Genomic DNA, 27,193 nt, shown 5'->3' on the forward strand with positions numbered 1-27,193 from the left:
GTGCGCCCGCGGCGAGGGCGAGCCGTGCGGGGGCGGCGGCGCCGGCAGGGGGCACTGCGCGCCGGGCATGGAGTGCGTGAAGAGCCGCAAGAGGCGGAAGGGTAAAGCCGGGGCAGCAGCCGGCGGCCCGGTGGTGAGCGGCGTGTGCGTGTGCAAGAGCCGCTACCCGGTGTGCGGCAGCGACGGCATCACCTATCCCAGCGGGTGCCAGCTGCGCGCCGCCAGCCTGAGGGCCGAGAGCCGCGGGGAGAAGGCCATCACCCAGGTCAGCAAGGGCACCTGCGAGCAAGGTGGGCACGAGCGCTTTCCCTTCCAACCCCGCCCCGTCGGCCGCGCGGAATCAGACCCGGCGGGGCGTACGCGGCCGCAGTGTCTCCCGAGGCTTCCGTGGGCATCCCGGGAGGCGGATGCGAGGGGCGGATTTGGCAGCCGCCGGGAGGCCAGAAGGCTTGGGCAGCGCCCCCACTTCTCTTTTTTTTCTTGGTGGTTTTATTTTGAAAGCTTGTTTCGTGCGCCAACGAGTGAGGTTTTGCGGGGTGAGTGTATATATAGAAAAGTTTTTCGACACCGGAAAACTCCCGCGTCCCAAAAGCTCCCCCAGCTCACAGTAACAACTGGCAAGTCGATTCACAAAAGCTGCACCCATTTTGGGGAAACCCAGAGAGGTCATTTTCTCATCCCTCTTTCTTGGCTTAGGTGGGTAGGTAGAAGTGAAATCAAGAGAGAAGGGGAGTTTGATGATGAAATACAAAGTAAAGCACTCTCAGAGAAGTTATCCCACGTTTAACTGGCTAGATTGTAAGAATTTTAAAAATTGGATTCCATGATCTCTTAATGTTAGAGAAAGTAATTCACTTACTGCAAATTAAAGATTCACAAACAGTAAATCTAACTAGCTAATTATTTGTGAGCAAAAAGTACAAACTCTTTGAAGAATGTTTTTATGATGTAGTTTGTATTGAGAAACTTATGACCATTTTGTTTTTCTTGTCCCTTTTTTTGTGTAATTTGTCCCCAGGATGCACTGTTCAGCACTTTGAGATTATGTTTGATCATTTATTTTATTCCAGGCAGGTCCAAACTTGCCATAAATGAAAGGGGAAAGTAAATAAGAGCCGGACTTGTAAGGGGAAAATAACCTCGGAGATTTTTAACTCTGTCTGAAATAACATTTTCCATAGGGAAATGTTAGAAAGATCCAACCTTGGCAGTCCCTCTCCTAGCTCCAGCCAACACAGAAAAAGGGAGGGAGGAGTTCTCCCGAACTGACAGAAGCAGTTGCTTCTTTAAGCACAGCTCAGACTTTCTCCACACTTTCCAAATAGTTCTTTTTTTAGAGTTTTTCCCAGAAGCCCACACTCTGATAGATCAGATGTCACTCATTTTAGACTTCACTGTTGAAAGCCTTAAAATTTGAAGTGTAACTTACTGTGGACTATTTATATTACCATCATCACCTTGAACTTAGAAAATCACAACCCCTGTTAAGCCACATACTTTTCCAACAGAAACATTCATTTGTTCTTTTGGATCTCATTTATCAACCATAGCCTGAAAAGAGAAATGTGCATCGTTTAAAGACTCCTTCCAAATACTGAGATTTTCTTATAAACATCCCAAGGGGAATTTTTTCCCCACAGTCTTTCCAAATCCCTGGGACTTCCTTATCAGAGCTGAAGGTTAGTTTGGTGATTGTTTAAGCATTGTTGCCAATTCTAGCCTCTAGCTAGTTTTATCTCTTTTTCTCTCTTGCTATTTGCATCTCTAGTCACACAGTGAGATTATAAAATCTTGAGACTGATAGTTGCAAAGAACTCCGTCCTGTCACCTCATTACCATGTACACCCCGTTCCTCGGCATCTTTCCAGACTGCAAACCCCATGAAGACATGGACCTGGTTTTTCTTTTTGTTTAGGAAAAATGTTAAGGGAAATAGCATCCAAAACTGGAAACTTTGACATAAAGTGGCCTTTTCTTCCCAGTCTGAATTAAGATAGGGGGTCTGGAGCCTGGGACCATCTGAAGGAGAATGCCAGAGAAAGCAGAAAAGAATGTGAAGTGTACAAGTGTGCTTGTCTACAGCAGAGACAAATGGGGCTAAAGCCACATCTCTGAATATATTTCTCCTGATGTGGATGTGTTTTGACAACTACAGAGGCGAATCTGACAGAGTGCCATTTATTTCTGTGCCATTTAGGGCTTTGCAAGGAATAGGAAATGCGTTTTCTAGGTTCCTCCAGCCATTTCTACCCTGAGAAGAGTTTCGAGTTCTTCCTCAGGTATTGAGAGGAAGGGGGCATTCCTGCTGATCTCATTAACCAACATTTACTGAGCAGATACCGGTGTTAGCACGTTACGAGATGCTGTACAGCCAAGGATTCACAAGAACAGTCTGGTCCCGCTGACTAAGAAGGTGTCCACACAGGTTACCACCCCCCTTCCCTGTGCACTTCCCTCGGAGCCTGGAGACACTCTCCATCACCGTCTTCTTCTCTGAGATCACCACTTACCCACTGTCTGGGAAAAGATCTTAGTCTGCTTGTTTTCTGTACCTGTGGTAAGAGGCAAAGCCATCTTCTGGAAAGTACGTCTGAAAGATAATCTCAAGCCTCGCAACTGCCATCATGCACTTAGTGCCATTAGATCTTATTGAAGTGTCTGAAGTCATGAGTAACTGGAAGAGGGGATGTGACAATTCGTTTAATAAAGACTTAGTATAGGAGCACCTGGGTGGCTCAGTTGGCTAAGTGTTCTACTCTTGATTTCAGCTCAGGTCATGATCTCGAGGTTTGTGAGTTTGAGCCCCATGTCAGACTCTGCACTGACAGTGCTTGGGATTCTCTCTCTTTCTCTGCCTCTCCCCCACTTATGTGTGTATGTGCATGCTCTCTTGCACACGCACTCTAAGTAAATAAATAGTTAATATAGAGGTACTGATATATATATATATACACTATTTTTATATATATACTATATTTTAATATAGAGGTACTGATATATATATATCACTATTTTATATATATACTATATTTTAATATAGAGGTACTGATATATATATATCACTATTTTTTTTTTAAATCTCATGGTTGGAAGAGAACATGGTGTTCCTTTATTCCGGTTCTTGATTAACACCTTTTGTTCATGGTCCTTTAAATTGAGCTTCTTGGCAATTCCCTCTCAACCATGTTGTCCCTTTGAGTCCCCTCCCCTCTTCTCCCTCAGTTTTTAATTGTGGAATCAGAATTCATTGGGTTTTGTTTTGTTTTGTTTTGTTTTGCTTTGAGAGGGCGGGGGTGGGGTAGAGAGAGAGAGAAGCAGGACTCAACCAATGTGGGACACATACTCCTGAAGAACCATCAGATCATGACCTGAGCCGAAATCAGATGCTTAATGACTGAGCCACCCACATGCCCCAGAATTCTTTCTTACGGGTCTCTGCTTAGCACTTCTAGAACTAAATTAAAAATACCTATCAGGGCATATGAGGCTCTTTACCATAACTATTATTTTGGCCTCTTCTCTCCAACCTAATCATGGTCCAGCCACAGGGGGTGTTGCTGTTTGCTGTTGTTCACAGTCACACCCTTACCCTCACTTGTCTTTCCCCCTTTGAACCCTAGGCCTTCAAGAATCAGCCCATGTCCCTTTCTCTGTGAAGCTCCTTGACTCCCCTGGCTCCACCCACCCTGTAACACCTTAATGTCCTTCTTCAGTTCTCCATAGGCTTCCAGTCCTTTTTCAACATTTATTGCACACATACTTGTGTGTATATAAGCAAGAGGCATCCTAGCAGAATAGTTAAGACACTGAACTCTAGAACCAGACTCCCTGGATGTGAATTGTAACTGTCACTTATTGATCCTTAAGCAAAGTATTTGACTTCTCAGGGCCTGGGTTTCCTCACCGTTAATATAATGATTATAGTCATACCTTTCTCAGAGTTGTTAAGGTTCAGTGTTGTGAAACAGATGAGTATATGGGAAGGGAAAAAGGAGGAGGGGGACAAATCATAAGAGACTCTTAAAGATAGAGAACAAACTGAGGATTGATGGGGGGTGGACTAAATGGGTTATGGGTATTAAGGAAGGCACTTTTTGTGATGAACACTGGGTATTATTACATGTAAGTGATGAATCACTAAATTCTACTTCTGAAGACAGTATTACACTATATGTTAACTAACTAGAATTTAAATACAAATTTGAAGGAAAATAAATAAATTAAAAAAAAAACAGATTCAGTTTGGTGGAGATCATCCTTAGAAAGCCCTCCGTGAATATTCATTGTTGTCGTTATGGAACTTGGAAGCAAGCTCCATAAGGGAAGGGAATTCTTGTTCCCTGATCTACTCCTAGATCAATGCCTGACCCTAGTAGATGCTTTAAATATCTGTTGAATGAATACGTGAATTTGCCAGGCACTCTTCTAGTTTCAGGGTAAGCAGCCTTGAATTAGATAGACAAGATCCCTCTCTCCTGGCTTTTACTTCAGACAGGAGCAAGCAGAGAGATCCTTTCATCTAGCATCATGTGCTGTGAAGAATTTTACAACAGGGAAAAGGAATGGGGGGTAGGGATGGATGAGCAGTATTAAGGGGGGTGGGCCACGCCGGGGTCCCTGTGGGGATCTGAGCAAAGGGACCAGAATGCCTGAGGGAGAAACAAGCTCCGTTAGTATAGCACTCATTGTCTCCAAAGTGCTCTTTTCTTTTTTTAATGTTTGTTTATATGAGAGAGAGATGGAGGTGGGGGAGGGGGAGAGGGGCAGAGAAGCAGGCTCCGGGCTGTGAGCTCTCAGCACAGAGGCCGATATACCGAGCCCATGAACTGTGAGATCCTGACCTAAGCCAAAGCTGGAAGCTTAATTGACTGAGCCACCCAGGTGTCCCCCCACCTCCAAAGGGCTCTCTGAATGTCTGTCTTCCTCACTAGGGGCATCCTAGAGGGACTCCATATTATAATTATTTATAAACACAGTAACTGGCTATTGGACACTTTATAAATATTTGTTGGTTAAACAAAGAAATCCACGTAAGAAAGGGACTTCCTGTTTGGAAATGCAGGCTGTGGACTCTCCTGCTTGTCTGTTCTCTTTTCTTCTTGTATATTCTGCCTTTCTAAAGTCTAGGCCTGGGAATATATCTGACCATTGACTCATCTTCCTCTGTTATCCTGAACTGTATGTAACATTAGGTCACTTTTCCCCCCAAATCCCAACATTTCCTTGGTGGTAAGAATTAGGTTCAGAGCCACAGAAACCATTCTGTAAATGGAAGAAGCTTCAGTAGAAGACTTTGGTTTTCAGAAACTCATTTTATTTGAAATTTTAAACATTTGTTCTTTGGGAGGCTCATTTTAGGCTCATTTTATTTTGATAACCTATCATTTAAATGTCCGTGTTCTGTTACTGTCCTTCAATGAATTGTGAACTTGTGATATTGTGATTTATAATAAGAAATACGTATGTGATCTTCCTCCCCAGTTCTGCAGCAAAGCTCCTAAAACCCTTAGAATTTCCAAAGTCTGAAGAGGGATGGGGTGTCTTTTGTACGTTAATGAGTGACTTTGGGACCTTGGTTGGGAGCTGGTTGCTGGTGGAACCGACCATGTGATTAAAGGGTTGGGACTTTGAGGCCCACCCTTCACCTCCAGAAGGGGAGAAGGGCTGGAGATAGAGTTCCGTCACTGATGATTGTCCTCGAATCACCAAATCATGCTTATGTAATGAAACCTCCAAAAATACCCAAAAGAGTGGGTTCAGAGAGCTGCTGGGTTGGCGTACGTGTGTAGATGCTGGGAGAACGATCCTCTTGGAGAGGGCATGGGAGCTCTATCCCCCTTTCCCCGTGTCTTACCCTGTATATCTCTTCTGCCTGGCAGTTCCTGAGTTATATTTTGTAAGTGAAGTGTTTCTCTGAGTTCTGTGAGCCACTCTAGCAAATCCAAAACTCCCTCCTTGGGTTCAATGGAACCCCCAATTATAGCCAGTCAGAAGCACAGGTGACTAACTGGGCTTGTGATAGGCATCTGGAGTGGGAGTGCAGTCTTGTGGGACCGAGCTGTGTGATATAATGCTGTCTCCAGGTAGACAGCGTCAGAAAAGAGTTGAACAGTAGGACACCCAGCTGGAGTCAAAGAATTGTTTGGTGGCGTGGAAAAAACACACTGCAACTGGTGCCAGAATTGTAGAACTTAGAGTTGGAATAGGAATTTGAAAATTAAATGAGATTATTAATGATCTGGTTTCTCTCCAGGGATGAGGGGAATGGCAGTCCATGTGATGCTTTGTTAAACGAACAGTTATACCATAAAGATGGCCATGGGGCCCAGATGAAGGGGATCCTTAACCCAGGCTTGTAGAAAAAGAGCCAGGAATGACTTCCTGGCAGAGTAAGGTCCTGAGACCGGGATATGAAGGAATTGTCTGGAAAAGAGCTGGCACGGGGTGGACCTAGAGTGGAGAGAAGAGCATTAGCAGAGGGACTAGCACATGGTCCCATGGGGCTGCCTCGCAGACCAGGAGAGCAGAGATGGCCGCCGAACCCTTGAGAGACCCCAAGGGTAGAGAAGTTCAGGTGCATCGAAGTTTAGAGGCGATCACAGGAGCAGGGAGACCTATTCAGTGATTATCATTGGATTTGTGCTTTTTAAAAATCTGTGTTGGCCACTCTTAGACTGGGATTGGAAAGGGGCAGGACCGCAGTCAGAGACTCCCATTAGGAGGCTGTTACAATGATCCCAGCCAAGAGCTCCCTAGCCTTTTTCACAAGACCTTCCGTTTCTCAGATCTTAGAAGCTTTGTCAAATCTGGGCTCTTAACCTGCTGTGGCAAGCTGTGTGCTGCTTGGCAGAGACAAGCCCATTGGACCGCGCTTTCTTCTAAATGACTCCTCACAAAGTACCCTCACATCCTCTGCTCATTAGCTAGCCCTGCTCCCAAATTATAGCCGCTTGCTCATTCCAGGAAGCTTCCTCTCGCCCACAATTCCCCATTCCTTCGTCAGCTTTCAGGTCAGAAGCAAAAGTCACCTCCCAAAAAGTCTACCCCAGCCCAAGAGAAATGCTTTAAAGTTTTTTCTGGCCTCATTTGCCCTTCTTGAGCACAGAAACTTCAAGAAAGTTGAGTGACTCACTGGTTCATTTTCACTTTACCTAGTTTTAATCACTACATTTTAGGAAGGATTTGAAAACCTGAAGAAGCTTTAGAAAAGAAAATAGGCAGTCTTGCCAGAGGGGTCTTAAAGGACTTCAGGTTCTTTTTGAGGAAAATAATCCAAAGAACAAGTGAATATTTCTTCATGGTTGGGAATTAGTAATTAAGTGGAAGGTGTTGGACCTACTGTTCCTCAGGAAAAGGAATTAAAAGGTCTGGAATTAAGTAGCCATAAGACACATTTAGAATACACAGTAGGAAGAACTTGCCGGTGAAAACTTATATACCATAACACGCTCACATGGGAGTCTGGACAGTTGTGTTTCAAAGATACTCTTTTGGAGAGCTGAGAGAATGAGGGGAGGAGGCATGTAGAAGAGGTCATTATAACTTTAAAAATCTTTTATACACTGGGCTTATGAGACGGAATGATTGAGCTGAGCAGGCATTTACCGACCCTGCTAAATTGGATTTCCATCCTGCCCCTGGAGCCCGCCCTCTGCTCCCGGGTTTACTGCAGACTTGCCTTCTACAAGAAACTGCCTTATAAGGCTCTCTTTGGGTGGTTTAGTAAGAAAACTCTCCTGGATGGAGTCCAAGGCCAGCCAGCCTTCCTCCACTCTAAATTCCTGCCCACAGTGGATAAGATTATAGTGCTTCCTTTACCTCAAGCTACCCCACAAATGATCTCACCTCATCTGTGTTAATTGTAAGACAACATCTTGTTTTTGGCAGCTTTACTAGAAAGGAACCCTGAACTATCTTCAAAAGAACTTTTAAGCCAGGGAATATATGAATGTAACCTTTTTCTTGTAGTTTAGAGCCAGGAATGGCACTGTTAGAAAGATTCGAGATGGAAGAAGACGGGAGTGTATAAATGAATGTTAGCTTATATTAGGCAATTTTAAAGATTTCCTAGTGAGACCTTTACTGTTTAGGAGGGTGGGTAGGAGGCACTAGAAATATCTAAGGAAAGCTTTCCCGAGGCTGTTCTGGGTGGGTTTTTCAGGTTACGAAGACCAGCACCCCACTACCCCCACAAAGCCTACACAAGAAAGTGAAGAGGTCTGGAGAAGAAAGCCAGGGTCGATAAGTGTGGGGCAGGGGGAAAATGTTTATTTTTACCAAAAATTAATGAGTTAAATATTTGAACCCTTTTTTTTCTCAAGTTTGATTAGTGACAAAATGATCTGGTGCCTTTGAAAAAGCTAATTTGATGAATTGACTTTACCAGTCTACACAGGAAAGCTGGGTGAGGTTATTAGAAACAGATGGAGGGGCGCCTGGACGGCTCAGTCTGTTCAGCATCCCTCAGCTCAGGACTTGATCTCAGGGTGGTGAGTTCAAGCTCCACACTGGGCTCTGTGCTGGGCCTGAAGCCCCAAAAACCAATAAAGAAAACACTGGATAGAGCAGTAGCCCCACCTCCCTCAGTGCCTCCACAAAGCAGTGGGTTACTGGAGAGAGGAGGCAGCCATGAAATGGGCTGAGTCCAAAAGCAGGTTGATGTTGCAGAGAAGTTTTGTGTCTGAAAAGTAAGAAAGGCTCAGACCAGGGCTCCTGGGTGGCACAGTTGGGTGAGCATATGACTTCAGTTCAGGTCATGATCTCAGTTTGTGAGCCAGAGCCCTGCTTTTCTCTCTCTACCCCTTTCTTACTTATGCCCTCAAGAGAGAGATAGAGACAGAGGAAGGAAGGAAGGTAGGTTCAGATCAGGTAAAATAGACCTAGTAACCCAGTGTGGACAGTGCCCCATTCCTATGGTATGAGGTTACTTACTTACCCAGGGCCAAGGACAAGCCAACATGTTCAAAGTAGAGTTTATGAAAAATCAACACCTTCAAAACCTTAGGATAATGCATTTAATAAATGAAAGCACAGTTTGGTGTACCTGCTTCACAGGATTATTGTGAAGGTCAAATTATAAAACAGATATGAAATCACTGAAGGGTGCAGTACTAAAGACACATCAAGAGTCCTTATTGACTAGATTAAATTCTTTTGGGGCAAGAACTCTACATAGTGCATTGTAGAATACGGTAATGAATTTATCTTACAGTTCCTTTTTGATGAATTGTTGGGGGAATATTTGATACATCCCTGTATAAATAGCTCTAGAAGAGCTCTTTCAACGAGCATAAAATAGAAATTCTTTATGATAACAAAGTTGATATCTTAGTTTACTTGGCTTTTTAGTTTTATTTGGCTTACTTTGTCTTTTTTTTTTTTAAGTATAATCTGTTTTATCCCCCCCCCCCCCAGAGGACAGTTTTTCTTCAATCCTTAAGGACTTAACTCTTTACATGGGCTTTGGGGGAGGTCATGGGCAGCACTGGCAGGTCTAAATCGGGGTGGCGGTGTTCGGTCCTTCTGTGGGTCGAGAGAGCGATTCCTGACTACCTTGCTGTGAGTGGCACAGCTCACACCGTACTGTAGTTTCACACACAGCTTGGGAAGCACCTGGGCGTCGAAGACACTCGCTCTGAGCTCCGCCCAGTGTCAGTCCTTCCAGCGCCAGATTGGAAAGTCTTTTTCAATTGCAGCCAAGAAGCTTTTGAAGGGCCAGTGTGCTGGGAGCGGCTGGCATGAATATTTGCCCAAGCAGGATCTCTTGGAGCATAACATTTGCGTGTGGTGTTTGATCATTTGCCAGGCTTTCTGATAAGTCCGAGTAAGGTGAGAAAGGAGAAGAAATACTAAGATAACTGTCGACACACTCCAGTGTTCCCTTCACCTGAAGTTTTAGTTCTGAGTGCTGGGTGGACCCTGGCCGCACCCCTCCCACCACGCCCCCATACCACTCTGGCATCCCTTTTCTCAGCTGGGATCATAATATTTACTCCACATCTGAACTGAGGTTCATTGTAGGGCTACTCTCCCTGCAGGTTGAAGCATAGTTTTTGTCAGTTAGGTAATGACTTGCAAGAGACGGAAAAATCTTTGTGGAGGTTTGAGAACTCCAGCATAAGCCGTTTTGACTGTTTGAGAGGAAAAAAGAGAGCACTTTAATATTCTAACAGGCAGAAATGCAGCTGACTTCAATCACCCTGTTCTTTCATGTTGTTTTTCTTGCAGAAGGGACGTCTCCAGCTTTTTTGGAGGCTTGTCTTTTCCCCGAGTGAGAAAGGCTCAAAGACATTTCATTTACATCACCGCAGATTAGCCAGCCAGCGGTCAAGTGGTTGAATTGGGAAAGCTTTAGATCTAACATCTGTTCTACTCTCTTCTGGCCTGACCCCAAGCAAGGGAGAAGAAATTTATCAAGAAATAGATCTCTGGGAACATTCAGAAGGTTTTGAAAGAGACCACACAGAAATGAGGCTTTAGGAATTTGTCTGGGTAGCCCAAGCATGCAGGATGCAAAGCCTGCTGCTTCTCCATGGGTGCTTTCAGAACTTTCTGCTCCAGGAACAGAAACCCAAAAGTGGATTTCAGTAGCAGCTGCAGCAATTACACTGCAACCCTGGCTTCCAAAGGACCCTCCCTCCCCCACTCAGGAAGCCGAAGAGCATGTGACTGAGCATGAAATGCTTAGGCAGCAGCGCCGCTCTGAGTTAGAGGAGGTGAGGTGAGGGGATCCATGCAGAGAGGCCGCTTATTAGAGATGCCCAGCCCAGCTGGAGACGGCAGGCTGGGGCGGAGAGCAAGGAGCTGCCAAGTTTTGACGGGCCAGAGCTTCGGAGCCAGAGGCCCCTTTATGCACAGGTTTGCCTCAGATCAGAGCTGCAGAGCAGGAGCGGGAGGCTGATGCCGCTCGGCCCATTCTGCACCACCAAGCCTTTGCTTCACTAGAAGATAACTGTCAGGGCAGGGGCAGGGCAGGGGCAGGCCTGTTGGGACCCGGTTGTGATGTGGGAAAGTGAGCAGCCCCTCCCTCATTCCTGGCTTCTTGGAGGCCTCTTTCTTTTCTCTCTCTCACTCTGCCCGGGCAAGCATTGCATGCTGCCCCTTTCTCCTGCCAGAGCACAAAGAAATGTGATTTTTCTCTCCAGCCCAGCCCTCAGTTACAGACCTTGGCCAGCAACCTGATACACGGTGACCTCTGCTCAATGTACCCTCCCCTCCCCCCCCAGCCAATTCCATTCCCAGACTTACGAGCCACATGTGGCCTTCTCCTATAGACAGTGAATAAGCCGAAGTTGGCATGCTACCTTTAAAAGGTCTATGTTACTCAGGAGATAGTGTCCCTTCTTTTCTTGATGCTTCTTTGGGATGAAGTTTTTTCAGATGCTTTAGGAGCTCATTTATTCCATGCATCAGTGCAAACCCAATAGCCCCTCTCAGGTCCAGTCCAGGAGGAAGGGGAGACAACCATAACCCCATGGTTGACCATGGACTTGATAGGTCTCCAAGGCTGACCCCAGGCCTGACACTACCAATTGCCTTCAACTCTTTTAACTTCTGGGTCACCCAGCAGCCAAAATTTGATACAAGAGAGGAAATACAGCAGAATGGTTAAGGATGTGAACTTGGGAGTCAGACCACATGAGTCAAATTCCTCTTTGCCACCTAACTACTTGTGGGACCCTAACCTCCTTGATTCATAGTTTTCTTACTTGCAAAACAGGTATTATAATAATAATGTTTGCCACTTAGGGTTGTTGGGAGCTTAAGTGAGATAATACATGAAAAGCATTGGTACCTGGCGCATAGAAAAGTCTCATTAAATGCTTTTTCATTTCAGTTTTTATTGTTCCTAGCATTATAAGCCCTGGTAGGAGTTAGTTTATAAGCACCTTGACTGTGACACATCCTGTCTGTCTTGACCAATCCAAATGTAATCCCTCCCTATGTATCTCCAAGTTAGATCTGAAACCTGTGTTTGGAACTCTGCAAACAAAATGTCAGGATAGTGTTCTTATAACCAAATCCCTGGAAACTTTCATCTAGCGCTTGTTCTTTTCAAGGATTCCCGTTCAGGGAGCCATGCTCCATCTCTGAGAGACCCCAGAGCCCAAAGCAAATAATCACCTAGGATGCTGGCCAGAGGGTTCACTGTGCTTTACAGCATGGAATATTTCCATCTTCTGTGTCACACCCTTTTTTTCTAAGAGCGCCTTTCAAGCATAGAGGATATTTTAGATTCAAAGGACACTTAAGTAATTATTGGTCTGTTTTTTCCCTGCATACATAGGCAAGGTTTTGGTGTTTTGTTGATTGGTTCATATAAAAAACAAACAAAAAACCTGGAGATAATTGGCTCTAAAGAATATGAACCAAAATCACAAGAGATTGGCAAAGAAAGGGAATGATTAGCATTTATTAGGTACATATTGAGTATTATCCTTGACTTGTGGAGACTTATTTGTGAAATTTGAGTCCTTGCTTGCAATTCATGTCTCTTCTTTGGCTTTGACATGTAGCCTCAGCTTAGCAGGAACTAATTTAAAAAAATCAAAACATTTAACTATAAATGGGCATACTTAGACTCAGGAAGGTACCCACTTAGGTTGGTTCTTTGCATCTACCTGAAAAGTGATGTCATCCACCTCCCAGCATACGGTGGAGAGCAGAAGAAATGAGCGCGTGGAGGGGAAATTTGAGAAGCTGGATAACTTTTCAGATCAACCAGCTTCAGCAGTTTTGAGTGAAATTGACAGAACACTGGGACCACCAACTCTCCACATATATCTTGTGCTCTGTCACGTTCTAAAGCAGTGGTTCTTGATCTTGGCAGGACATCAGAATCACTTAGGGAGTTTTACAAAATTCTATGTCTGACTTCTACTCCAAGATTTTTATTTAATTGGTTTGCATGTAACCTGGGCAGCAGGCCTTTCAAAAGCTCCCAGATGATTTAATGTCCAGGCCAGGTTTAGAACCATTGTTCTAAAAAGACTTCAAGTGACTTTAGGCATGCACCATTTCATTAGGATAATTATAACAATGATGGGCCAGTTTTTGCCCCACTTATCCAGCATGTAATGTCGCTGAGCAGAACAACTTTCCAGAATATCACGTTCACTGTGGGAAGTGGAAACCCTAGAAAGCACGTGCACTCAGTATAGTGCAAGCAACATGGTGGTTTGGCTGCTGCTTATCTCCTTGGCCATTTCAGTGCTGTTATCTGCGTCAGACAGAACGGAAATATTTCTGCACTTGTCAGTATTTGTTGGTATCAGTGAAAGTTGGAGTAACATGGCACTTTAAGAAAAATAGTAACCTAAAACCACACAACTCAATCTTTTAATCCTGGCACTGGGGGTGCCTGGGTGGCTCAGTAGGTTAAGCATCTGACTCGATTTCAGCTCAGATCATGATCTCCCAGTTTGTGAGTTCAAGCCTCTTGTCCGGCTCCATGCTGACAGTGCAGAGCCTGCTTGGGATTCTCTCTCCCTCTTTCTCTGCCTCTCTCCCCATCCTCCCCCCTCTCCTTCCATCCCTCCCTCTCTCTCTCTCTCAAAAATAAATAAATAAAGACTTGTCACTAGTACATAAGTTCCGTGAGCCTAGTGCTTTTTATCTGTTTTGTTCACTGTTGAATCTCTAGTGTCTAAACAGTCCTTGGGATAAGATACTAGGTATTCAGTACATACTTATTGTGTAAATGAATGAATAAAAGTGGATTCTAATGTGCCCTGTGGGGATGGGGAATCTTCACACTGGTGGAAGCACACCCTTCTCTCTGTCACTCACCTCAGAATATCTGGGGGAGATGACTGCCCAGCTTCTGGGTCCCCCAACCTAGAGAAGAGTCTTGTCACTTGGCTGAATTCTTCCTCACTGTCATCTTCCAAAATTGCCCCTTATACTTACATCCTACTATCACAAAAATTCTAAGAGAACAAATGTTCAGTTCAATTTTATCATCTCCCCTGATCCTCTCCCAGGCATTATTAGAGAATACTTCTTGTTCTACCACTGGCTGTGTGACCTTGGGAAACTTACTTAACCTCTCTGACCATCAGTTTTGTCATCTGTAGAGTGAGATATTACCTGCCTCGAGAATTGGTTATGAGAGTTACATGGGTTACTGTTTAGCACGGTGTTTGGCCCACAATTGGCCCTTCATGAAGCTTGCTTCTAGTCTGTTTTCCCCTTTGTTAAATAGCGGCAGGGGAAGGCACAAATTCGGTTCATTCTCATATTTATTGGAGCTCTTACAAAGTCCTACAGACACTGAATTAGTGTACCAAGTACTGAACCATTGCTCCTAGGGGCAACACAGTTAAGTCCCTGATCACATTTTTGTTACCTAGTCAGTGTATAGCTTTGTTTTATGTATGTTTCTGCCAATAGACACCTTAACGTGTATTGTTGATTCATTCACATTGAACTCACGGCCAACAACCCATAACTCCTGCCTGAATGAAGCTTATCTAACACACATTTCTCTGTAAGACACATAACCCTTTTTTGCTTGGAACACTAGACAGCACTTTAGCACTATACCTGGGGACCATTTTAAATGTTTGTTTATTTTTGAGGCAGGGAGTGGTGGACAGAGAGAGAGGGAGACAGAATCCCAAGCAGGCTTCACGCTGTCAGCAGAGAGCCGGATGCAAGGCTTGAACTCACAAACCAAGAGATCATGACCTGAGCTGAAACCAAGAGTCAGATACTCAACCAACTGATCCACCCAGGCACCATTTTAAACAGGGAGGTAAACAACAGAAAATACAAAAATGCAAAGCAAACAAAACAGTAATAATCTTTGAAGGGGAAACTTGTTCACAGGATGCGAGTAGAGACAAAGCAGCTTGGCCTTGTTTGACCTCAGCTGAGATCTCAGATTTTTTTTTTTCCAGTCTGCACATACAAGAATGATTTGATTTGGGGGTTACGCATTTCAGAGAGTAGGTGGCTTCACAAAAATGGAATCCATGAATAATAAGGATTGACTGTTGGAAATAGATCAGTGACCAGCGTGAGGGAACTGTCAGGTTTCTGAGACAGAGCGCACTACAGGTCACCCTCCTTGGTATGCCCCAACGCATATAACCCTCTGGGCACAGAGCAGGTTCTTCGTAGATAATTGTTGGACTCTGGATCCAATTTAACAAGCACATGTGCTATCCCTCTGTCGACTGTCCCCATGACAGGCCTCTGTTTTTGCCCTACACACATCTGCAAGCGGGATTCCGTTCTACGGGTGTTAGTAAGAAGTATAGATTTTACTAGTTTTTATAGGGACAGCAGGAGGCCCCTCCCATTTCCCTCTCCACCCCTCCCCCCAGCTAGAGCCTCCTGCCTGCCCTTTCCCTCACACAGAGCCTGGCTTGCGGGCACGGTTCTTCACTTTACCCGAAACCAGCCCTCCCCTCCTTCTCTAGATGTACACTCAGCAGTTGGGCTCTGTCCTGGCTCCTCCGGGTTCACCTATCATTTAGCTCAGGAAACGAAGGTTACCTGGCTCATCACTGTCACTAGAAGCAGAATATTATAATGATTCCCTATGAATCATGTCAAGTACCTTTTGGAAAATGCTGTGTGCTATGTGCCATAATAAGGAAATTTGCAGTGATGAGAAAATTAATGCCCCTTTCCAAAGAAGCCTACAAACCTGTGGTCTGTCTGGTGGGTTGTGAAGTGTAGGAAGGCGGGAAGAGGCAGTTCCAGTAAATTAAAATAAAAGAGCCCCTTGTAAGGCAGGTCAATAAAAATGCATAGGAGCAAAGAACATATGTATACATACCTACCCCTCCACTCTTTATTTTTAATAATTGTAAGCATTATATTTTCAATGCCGTTTCTCCTGGAAGGGAAAAATGGACAAAGGTACATTCACATTTGTAGCCAATGAATACATTATAATTTAATTACAGACTCCATGAGCTTATAAATAATGTAACTCTGGCTAAATGTGGAGTATATAAATGCCTTCATTATGACTTTGCCTAAAGTGACATTCTGGAGTGGGAGACAAATGAATTTTATGTTTGTTTGCTCAGAATTGAGGTACGGATAGAATATTGATCCAAAAGAATCTTAAAGATTGTGTTTACTTGGTAAACACTGAGGAAAAACAAGTGTAGTAAATTCTCTTTGTTCCCTGGCAAATGTGTAAAAGCAATATTTTAAATAGAGGCAAATGACCCATGAGACCATGAGGATACTGTTTTGCTGTTAGTGACCCATTGTCAGATGTCTAGCTTTTTGGACAAACTACAGTGGGTTTTAAACTAGACTTTACTTATCCTTGTTAATTAATTTCAGCTGCCGTGCAGTTTATGTGTGTTTTGGGAATGGGAGCTAATTTAATTTTGTTTTCAATTAAGATCTTTTTTGTTACTTAAGAAAAACAAACATCATGGAAACTTGTAGAACTCATTGAAATAAAGACCATCATTATTAATATTTTTATTATATCCATTCCATATTTTATTGTATTTCATTCTAGTGTTTTTCTAGGCATATATAATTATTTAAGTAGTGTTATTCATAGTTTTTGACGTTTTTCATTTATAACTATCCTTCATGTGTTTAAAGTATGTTATAAATGTCATTTATAATGCTACATGATCATTTGAATGAATCATAATTTATTCCAGTTTTCCTCTATCAATAATAATCTTTAAATTCACATGTTTGAACATAAAGGTCTTCTTTCTTCTGCATTCCATCATTAGAATAGACCTCACATTGGAATTATGTTTCAAAGGTACGAACAATAAAAAAATTTTTTTGATATATATTGACACTGGTGATTCCATTTTAAAAATTAGCCTCTTCTAAATTAGACACATTTTCTCCCAAAAAACAAGAAGCCAAAAGCAAAGCATCCCAATATGCAGTCGGAATTACTTTTGAATTATCTTCAGACCTGGATTATACCGTGACTGTCCCTCTCCAATGGCACTCAAAACGGTGAGGGTAGTGCCCTCACTCCGGCCCCTAATGTGTAGTGACCTGCCAGTCATCCAGTTTGCATCCAGGCTTGCCAGGCATTGGGAATAGATAGAGAACAACTAGATTTCCTCCATCCAGCATTTGCTGTAATGCCTTTCTTTTGTTGACGTCCAGTTTGGTCAGTCATACATTTCAAAATAAGAGGGGCTGGGGAGAGCATGCCTTTGTGCACCATTGAGTTGGGATTCCTTAAACGCATGTGCATCTCTGGCAGAGTAGTTTGAAAATGCCTATGTAATGGCGGCCACCTGTGTGAAACATAGACTGTAGACACTTGGTGAAATTTGGAGGTTTTGTCTTTATTGGTTTTTCACAGAAGAAAAATAATAGTCTTTACAACTCTATTTGACTACAGTCGAACACAGTTGATTCTCAGTGTCTTGTTAAATAGGAGTTCTGTATATAATACTAAGCCCAGGGCTTGGGCACCTGTTTCATCAGTCTGTGTGAGAGGTACTGTGTGAGATTACTCTCCGCCTCTCGGGGTCAGCCTGTGGCCTGTTCCACTTCTTAAAACTGGAAAAGAGGGCGCCTGGGTGGCTTAGTCAGTTAAGCATCCGATTTCAGCTCAGGTCAGATCTCACTGTTTGTGACTTTGAGCCTTGCATGGTCAACACAGAGCCTGCTGGGATTCTCTCTTTCCCTCTCTCTGCTCCTCCCCTGCTCGAGTGTACACTTGCTCGCTCTCAAAATAAATAAACTTAAAAAAAATTGGAAAAGAATGTGCTTACAACATTTTACTGCACATATCCTTGCAGTTCTCCTTGGGTCCTTAGAGATTGCCAAAGCCTTGTTTCCTTTTCCTCAAATCCTTAATCTCCGTCACTTCAGTGGCAATAGTCCTCTGTAAGGCAGTTACCCCTGCTAATGCAGTAGTAACCAGAGAGTTCTGAAGATATATTTATACAGTGAGGAGGCTGCGTGTTACTGTTCCAGCAGAATTTTTTCCATATTTGACTAGGAGTTAGGAATAGTAACAGTACCCTAAGTCAACATAGAATAGGACAGTTTATAAGAATTTTTACACATATGCATATGTGTATTACCTTTTTATAAATACTTTAAGTTTATTTTGAGAGAGAGCGCATGCATGCAAGTGGGGGAGAGGCAGAGAGAGAGGGAGAAATTGAAAATCCCTGGCAGGCTCTGCACTGTCCACGCAGAACCGAATACAGGGCTCTTCCCACAAGCAACCATGAGATCATGACCTGAGCTGAAATCGAGTCGGACACTTAACCAAATGAGCCAACCAGCCATGGCTCACATGTAGTTTCTAAAAATAAAGGCTGTATCACTAAAAAGCAGAAGAACTTTGTGAAGAACAAATTAAGTTTTCAATCCATTTGAATACAATTGAGTCCTGGGAGCCTTTTTTTTTTTTTTGCACACATCCTGTGTGTGTGTGTGTGTGTGTGTGTGTGTGTGTGTGTGATCTCTGTGGAATGAGAATGTGACCCACTGAAAAGTCCTTGAAACCAACAGGATTTATCATAACAGCTGGCAGGTCAGACCTCGAACACTGCCAAAGAAAGCAGGAAATAGTAGTTTCTCATGGAAGTATGATAGTTCTCTCAGACTCAAGAAGTTCTTAGGCAAAGAGGTGAAGGAATATTCCTCAGCAGTTTTCCTAGTCCTGTTACTTAGTTTGTATGTAGTTTGTATTCTTTAGTTTGTAAACATTTTAGGTTACGTAAGTCTGTACCTGATGAGAAGGCACCATCTGTACGAGTTCCTTCAGCATACAAGGGATGGTTGGATCTGGGGAGGGGGACGAGAAGAATGATCACCAAAAAGGTGATCTATCAGCTACGGCTAGTCTGCCAGTGAAACTAAGTCAGTCTGTTCAGCTGCAAGCAGCCGAAGATGGGCTACAGTGCCTCACCGAAAACGGGGCTTCTTTGGAGCCCAGATGTAGACAGCTTTCTGGTGTGGGTTCAGGTACTCAGCAGTGCCACTGAGGGACCCAGGTCCTTGCTGCTCTAGTGTCCTTGCCTTCTGTTGGCTTTTGTCTTCATATTTAATAGCTTCAAGAAGGCTGCTGTGCCTCTGGTCACTGAGTCTTAATTCAGGGTAGTTAGAAGGAACAGAGAGAAAAGCAGTGCCACTTGCATGTCCCATTTTGTCAGGTGAGCCAACGTTTGCCAGAAGCTCTCCTCTCAGCAAATGTCTGCCCAAGCTCATTGGCCAAAAATGGGTCACTTGGCTGCCCCTAACAGCGCGGAAAACTGTGAAGAGGAAGAGAGGAGATGGGGCAGAATCCACCCACTGCGTCTGCTGGAGCTAGGCGTTGGTTTCTCTTTCCAGAAACCGTTGTTAAGGCAAATTTAAAGGATGACTGAACGTTTAGTGTTTTGGAGTCCACAGACCCCATCAGACTTCACTGAACAATGATCAATCGTTTTTTGAAAACCAGATGATAAAATGGATCATGTCTGGGGGAAAAAAATGAGACAAGTTTTGTAGCAAAATAGATTGTTCCCAAAATTCAGTGGGAAGAAGTTCTATCGAAAAAGTACCGAGGCCCCTGAGTGGCTCAGTCGGTTAAGCATCTGACTTCAGCTCAGGTCACGATCTTGCAGTCCATGGGTTCGAGCTCTGCATCGGGCTCTGTGCCGACAGCTCAGAGCCTGCAGCCTGCTTCAGATTCCATGTCTCCCTCGCTCTCTGCCCTTCCTCTGCTCACCCTCACATGCACGTGAGCTTGCTCTCTCGCTCTCTCGCTCTCTCTCACAAAAATAACCTTAAAAAAAATACACTGAAGATCTTCACAAGGCCATTCTGAAATGACATTTCATTCCTTGATGGTTTCCTTTACAGAAGGAGTGGCTAAGAGATTTGAGGATTCCTTCCTTACTTGCTTTTATTATGTGGAAAGGGATAAATTGAAGGTAAACAAAAGTTATTTTTAAGTGTCCATATATTAGAAAACAAGCATACTTGGCTTTTCATAAATTGCCTAAAGATAAACTTCAGTTTGGGGCGCCTGGGTGGCTCAGTTGGTTAAGTGTCTGACTTTGGCTCGGGTCATGATCTCACTGTTCATGGGTTCAAGCCCCACATCAGGCTCTGTGCTAAATGCTTGCTCAGAGCCTGGGGCCTGCTTCAGATTCTGTGTCTCCTCCTCACTCTGCCCCTCCCAGCTTATGCTCTGACTCACTCTATCTCTCAAAAGTAAATAAATGTAAAAAATTAAAAAATGTATATAAACTTCAGTTCACCTTTAGTTCTAGGTGAGATGAATTCTGAATTGTGATTTTATGCTTATTTATATTTTCAAATGTTTTTTTTTTTAATTTTTATTTTAGAGAGCATGCACTAACAGGGCAGAGGGGTAGAGAGAAAGAAAGAATTCTAAGCAGGCTCCATGCCCGACACAGGGCTTGACCCCACAACCCTGGGATCATACATGACCTAGCTGAAATCAGGAGTTGGATACTCAACTACTCAGGCACCCCTGTTTTTATGCTTATTTAAATCATACATATTGCAGATGTGTTTGTTTAGGAAAGGAAGGGGTTCAAATCTCTGCTCCTCTAGTTACTAAATACATGATTTGGGCAAGTTACTTGACAAAACTGAGGTTCAGAGAAGCTGTCTGTGAAGTGTGAATGGAACTGCCCACCCAGCAGGTTGGTGATAAGAGGCTGCAAACATAGGGCAGGCTCACAGCAGGGGCTCGCCGTCTGGCTGTCGTTAGTAGTAATCCTGATGTCTTGACCAGCTCCAGTATGCAATGCTGTGGCACTTTTTTACGCTTGCTCTTCCCTCTTTTTCTGTCCTTTTCTGCAAGGATACCTAGAGACGTGGTGATTGAAGGTGGAGGCAGAAACTGAGTGGTGGGAGTTGTTTTAGGGATCGCAGAGAGCAAATTAGGGTTCTTCTTGCCCAAACTAGTCCAGAACATCTTTCTTTTTATAGGTGTATAATTTATACCCTGCCTTCTTCCAACATAGGATGTGAATAGTTTATGTGCTCACACTCTTCAGGTGTAATGATAGTGTTGTAATAAAACACTCAGCTAAGAAGAGAGTCCAGACTATACATTGTGTGGTTACGAGCATATTACTTAGCCTCTTGGGCCCCTCCATTTGCTCTCCTGCAAAGTGACTCTAGCAGGGCGTGTATTAAAGGGTTAAGGTTGTGGGAAATACGTGAGGTACCGTGGGTTTGAAGGCCCTCGGTAACGGTAAAGCTTGATAATGAACACAAGCTTTTATTCCTTTTGGTTTCACCAGTTGTTATAGCAGCACCTCTCAATATGCCCACTAAGTTAACCATCTTGTGTGCATCTATGCTAGATGTTTACTTTGTAGCAGATTGCCCCACGTACACCTGCACCACCTCCTTCCCTTCAAATCACTGCCCGCAAATAGTGCCCAGGGATTATGAGTGTTGTTATGTTAGCCTGAAGCAAACATAATTAGGAAAGAAATCTGCCACAATAAATTCATACATAAAAAATACATATAAAGTACTCTAAAATCAGCATCAATTTGAGATAGGCTGCTCCTCTCCTGCCCCTCATTAGTCAGGTAATCACGAGCTGGCAGTGTTCTTTCCAGAAGCTCATGTTGCATATTGACCTGGAAAGGTATTAGTCCAGGTAACGATGGCAACTTTTATGTTAACCATCAATCACTTTAATGAGTACAAGAATGCATCCTATCACCCTGCCAGAAGGTGCAGGAATTCAGAGCGACTCATTCACTGGTTAAATACGTGAGCGTTTTCTGTGTGTTGGGTGCTGTGTTGGTGCTGTGGGCGTAGAACAGACTCCAGTCTCCAGGAGTTACAGTTTAGTGATGGGGCTGTGGCAGCAGACTTTGTTGGTCCCCTGAGTTCAATCTCCTCATAAAAACAGAACACCTTCAGAGCCCCACTACAAGGATAGTTGCCAGAGGTTGAAACAGGGAGAAATTGGCGGTTGTTTAATGGGTAGTGAGTTTTAGTTTTGCAGGATGAAAAAGGTTCTGGAGACACACAACAATGTGAATGTACTTGAAAATACTGAACTATCTACTTAAAAATAGTTAAGATGGTCAATTTTATGTGTGTTTTACCACAATTTTTAAATATTAAAATAAAGGCACTAGAGAGGCATCTGGGTCGCTCAGTCAGTAGGGTGTCCTACTCTTGACTTTGGCTCAGGTCATGATCTCACAGTTCATGGGTTCGAGCACTGCGTCAGATTCTGCTCTGACAACACAGAGCCTGCTTGGGATTCTCTCCCTCTCCTCTGCCCCTCTCCCACTCACTCATGTGCTCTCTCTTAAATAAGTAAACTTAAAAATCAAAGCACTAGATACTAAAACCCAAATCCCATGGACATTTACCACACAAAAGATGACAGGCTATCCCCTAAAAAGAATCCCAGAATATAAGTGTGTTAAATCACCTATGCCTCAAGGTCTGCATAATGTCAGCAGCTTTGTGGTATGAAGCAAAGGGAAGTAATAAGGTGATGATAGACCTGATCACAGGCAAATCCCAACATAGCCAGTGGGTCTCACTGGAAAGTGTGGTGCACCACGTCCATTAGTGGGTGAGTGTAAAGGACCATTGAAGGGTCTGAGGAGCTGGAGCAGAGGTCTCAAAACTGGTCGGCCAAGGCTCCCTTCCAAGACAAGGTCCCACACTAAGGAGGAACTTCTAGGAGGAGGCTCAAAATTGGACAGGAAAGCGACAACAGAGATGAAGGAAAGAGGAGGACAAGTAAAAGTGGGGAGCGATTGATCTCCTTGTGGTTGCAAGACAGGTCAGTGACAACCAGAGACAAAGAAGAGGGTCCTGTCTTCCCCTGCATTCCACATCATTATTATGAGAGAAAAATTTTCTAAGAAGTGCTCCAGTAGAGTAATCTGTGGGTCTTGTCAGCCAGAATTGGGTCACATACCCATGCCTGATTTTGTGACTGTCAAGGGGATTGAGACACTGTGATTGGCTGACACCCAGTCAGTACTCTCTGTCTTTATTTTTGGGTTAATTTATTTTAATAGCACATAAAAAGGATGGTAGGGTGTATTTCTATTTTAATGTAGAGCATACTTTAAAATCTAAAGGGAGTTTGCATTTTGGACGGTGAGGGGGGGGCTCACCTGGGTCACTCAGCTGGTTAAATATCCAACTCTTGATTTCAGCTCAGGTCATAATCTCACAGTTTGTGAGATCGAGCCCCATGTTGGACTCTTGTGCTAATGATGAAGAGCCTGCTTGGGATTCTCTTTCTCTCTCCCTCCAACTCTGCCCCTCCCCCACTGATGCTCTTTCTCTCAAAATAAATAAATTTTAAAACAAGTAATAAAGGGAATTTGCATTTTTAAATGTTTTACTTTTTAGGTAATCTCTGTGCCCAGTGTGGGGCTCAAGCTCATGACCCTAAGATCAAGAGTTGCATGCTCTACCAACTTAGCCAACCAGGTGCCCCAAATTTGCATTTTATGTATGCTTGTTATACAAAGTAGTAACCAAAGTTCAGGCTCCAACAGTTTATTCTGCTTCATACCACATTCAAAACAAACTCAAGATGGATTAATTTCAAAAAAGGAAAACTAATAAAGCTATTCTGATAGCCCAGAAACCATAGAGGAAAAGATTGACCGACTTGGCTACATAAAAATTCTAGGCTTATATTTTATTCATTCATTATTTTTACTGAGAACATGCTATGTGCCAGGTACTGTTCTTGGTGCTGAAGATACGGCGGTGTCCTAAACAGCCAGTGTCACTGCTTACAAAGAGCTTATATAATATGCTATATGGCAACCGATACCATAAATAAATGGCTGTCAAAACAAAAATGATGACCTGGAGAGATTATTTGCAAAATATATGAGAGAGTAAATATCTGTAATAAACAGGTACTCGTGTAAGTTAAAAAACAAATGCCCCAATAGATAAATAAGCAAAAGTTATAGGTAGTGAATTAAAAGAAGCAACTGCAAATGGCCAATAAACATGTGAAGAGTTGCTCCGCCTGAAAGTAGTTCTGAAAATGCAGTTAGAACAGCCATGGCATACAGGGTTCCCCCTTCAGCTTGGCCTATTTTCTGCAAATTCCTGACTCCCACTGCTGGGAAATTTGTGAGGAAATGAGCACACGTCCAAGAATTTCTAACCTTTTTGAAAGTAATCTAGGAGCGTCTATTAAAATGAAACATTCTCATACCCTTTGACCCAGAAAGCACATTTTCTGGAACCTATCCTACCGACATAAAAGCACTAATGCATAAGGACATGTATAAGAATATTTATTGTATCCTAGTTTGTTTTTCATGTAGAAAACAATGAAAACATCCTGAATATTCTTGAAGAAGTTTACCCATGTTATGGAACATTTTGCAGCTGTAGAAAAGAATGAATTTGATTAATGTGTATTATATTGACCTAACAGCAACATAGGTTATGTTGATCAGTTTAAAAAAAGGCAATTTATTGGGTAATAGGTATGAAATTTTAATTAAAAACTGAAAAATATATGGATGTATAAACTGTTTATACAGGTTATTGGGCATTCAGCATTATTGTGAGATTAAAGTAGACAGTTTACTGCCTCTTTATACGTTATACTTGTATAATGTTTGAATTGTAACAATGAGCATGTATTTTTGTTTTTTAACATCATACAATAGAACAATTTAAATTACTCCATGATGTTTTGGAGGGTGGAGCTGTAAACAGTGGTGGAAGTTGCAGGAAGGCTAATTTTAGTTCTTCAGAAGAAGTTTGCCACAACGTGATTTAGCAGTGAATTTGGAACCTTGAGTGGAGGGTCTCTGGAAATATTCAGGCAGAAAACCATAAGCTATTGGAGAGAAGACCTTTATATCTGGTTTTGGGGGGTGGACTAGAGAACTCTAAGATTCCTTCTAATCCTGGTAGTTTTTATAATAGTTTAATAATACATAAGGAAACTTGTAATCTTTTGTTATTAAAAGTCTTTTTAATTGAGATTGACATTATAACATATTAGTTTCAGGTGTGCAACATGATTTATTATTTGCATATGTTGTGAAATAATCCTCACAATAAGTCTCCTTAATCTCTATCACCACACAGTGTTTTTTTCTTGTGATAAGAAATTTTATTTTTTCTTTAATTTGTTATTAAGTTTATTGATTTATTTTGAGAGTGTGTGTGTGTGTGTGTGTGTGTGTGTGTGTGTGTGTGTGTATGAGCAGGGGAAGGGCAAAGAGAGAGGGAGAAAGAGAGAATCCCAAGTAGGATCCGGGCTGTCAGCACAGACCCTGATATGGGGCTCAAACCCACAAACCATGAGATCATGACCAAGAGTCGATGTTTAACTGACTGAGCAACCCAGATGGCCCTTGTGATGAGAATTGTTAATAAGACCTACTGTCTTAGCAATTTTCCAGTATACAACACAGTATTATTAACTGTCGGAACTATGCTATACATTACATCCCAGTGATTTATTTATTTTCTAACTGGAACTTTGTACCTTTTGACCTTATTTACCCATTGCACCCACCACCCACACCCAGCTCTGGCAGCCACCAATCTTTTCTCTTTTCCATTTTTTTGTGTGTTTTAGATTCATATGTAAATAAGATATTTGCCTTTCTTTGACTTGTTTCGCTTTGCATAATGTCCTCAAGGTCCATCTATATTGTTACAAATTGCAAGACTCCCTTCTTTTTTTATTTCTGAGTAATATTCCATTGTTTTTTTAATATACCACATATTCTCTTTTTTATTCCAGATATTCTTTATCTATTCCTCCATCAATGGGCACTAAGGTTCCTTCCATGTCTTGACTCTTGAATATAATGGTGCAATAAACATAGGGGTGCACACATCTTTTTGAGTTAGTGTTTTAGTTTCCTTCAGATAAATACCCAGAAGTGGAATTGTTGGATCATATGGTAGTTCCAGTTTTAATTTTTTGAGGAAATTCCCTACTGTTATCCATAGTGGCTACACCAATTTAAATTCACACAAATAGTGTGCAAAAGTTCCATTTCTCTGTTACCTTTGCTAACACTTATTTCTTGTCTTTTTGATAATAGCCATTCTTACTTGTCAGATGTGAGATCTCATTATGATTTTGATTTGCATTTCCCTGATGATTAACAATGTTAAGTACCTTTTCATGTACCTATTGGCCATCTATGTGTCATTTTTGCACAAATCTCTATTCAGATCCTCTTCCCATTTATAATTAGATTGTTTCTTTGCTGTTGAGTTTTAAGAGTTTTTTTTATATATATATTTTGAATATTAACCTCAGATATATGATTTGCAGATATTTTCTCCCATTTGGTAGGTTGCCTTTTCATTTTGTTGGTGATTTCCTTTGCTTTATAAAAGTTTTTAGTTTATAGTGTCATTAGTTTTGCTTTCCATTGCCTTTGCTTTTGGTATCAAATCCAAAAAATCATTGCCAAGACCAATGTCAAGGACCTTATCAACTGTTTTCTTCTAGGGGTTTTGTGGTTTCAGGTCTTACATTTGAGTCCTTAATTCATTTTAAGTTGAAATTCTGGGTGGTGTAAGATAGTGGTCCAGTCTTCCCAGCACCACTTATTGGAGAGACTTTCTTTTCTCCTCCATTATGTATTCTTGGTACCTTTGTCATAAATATATGCATGGATTTATTTCTGGGCTTTGTAGTTTGTTCCATTGATCTGTGTGCTTTTATGCCAACACCATAGTGGGTTTTTTTTTTTTAATGTTGATTTTGAGAAGGAAGAGAGCACGTGAGCAGGGGAGGGTCAGAGAGAGAGAAAGAGAAAGAATCTCAAGCAAACTCTGAAGTGTCAGCACAGAGCCCGACCCAGGGTTCAGTCTCACAAACCATGAGATTGTGTCCTGAGCAGAAGTTGAGGGTCGGACATTTAATCTACTGAGCCACCCAGGCACCCCTAAGGTATCTTAATGACTATAGCTTTGTAGTACAGTTTGAAATCCAAAAGCATGTTACCTCTGGCTTTGTTCTTTCTCAAGGTGGTTTTGGCTATTTGGGGTCTTTTATGTTTCCATACAAATTTTAGGGGGTTTGTTTTATTTCAGTGAAAAATGCCATTGCAGTAGGGATTGCATTGAATCTATAGATTGCTTTGGATAGTACAGACATTTAAAATTTTTTAATTCTCCCATCCATGAGCATGGAATATCTTTCCATTTCTTTGTGTTGTCTTCAGTTTGTTTCATCAGTGTCTTATAGTTTTCCTGG

At 42.5% G+C, this 27,193-nt stretch overlaps 1 protein-coding gene across 1 annotated transcript in view; it reads left to right on the forward strand.

The window, feature by feature from the left end:
* Window position 1: 1 nt before the first annotated feature.
* The window catches only part of IGFBP7 (insulin like growth factor binding protein 7), a gene marked incomplete at its 5' end in the record, with an annotated part of 72,751 nt that continues 45,559 nt past the window's right edge, over window positions 2-27,193 (forward strand). The window contains one exon of the mRNA XM_029952019.1: window positions 2-290. Coding sequence (XP_029807879.1) covers window positions 2-290 — 289 coding nt within the window. The remainder of the gene's footprint in view (window positions 291-27,193) is intronic.

The sequence above is a fragment of the Suricata suricatta genome, chromosome 1 (genome assembly GCF_006229205.1).
Source record: "Suricata suricatta isolate VVHF042 chromosome 1, meerkat_22Aug2017_6uvM2_HiC, whole genome shotgun sequence".
Taxonomy (NCBI): domain Eukaryota; kingdom Metazoa; phylum Chordata; class Mammalia; order Carnivora; family Herpestidae; genus Suricata; species Suricata suricatta.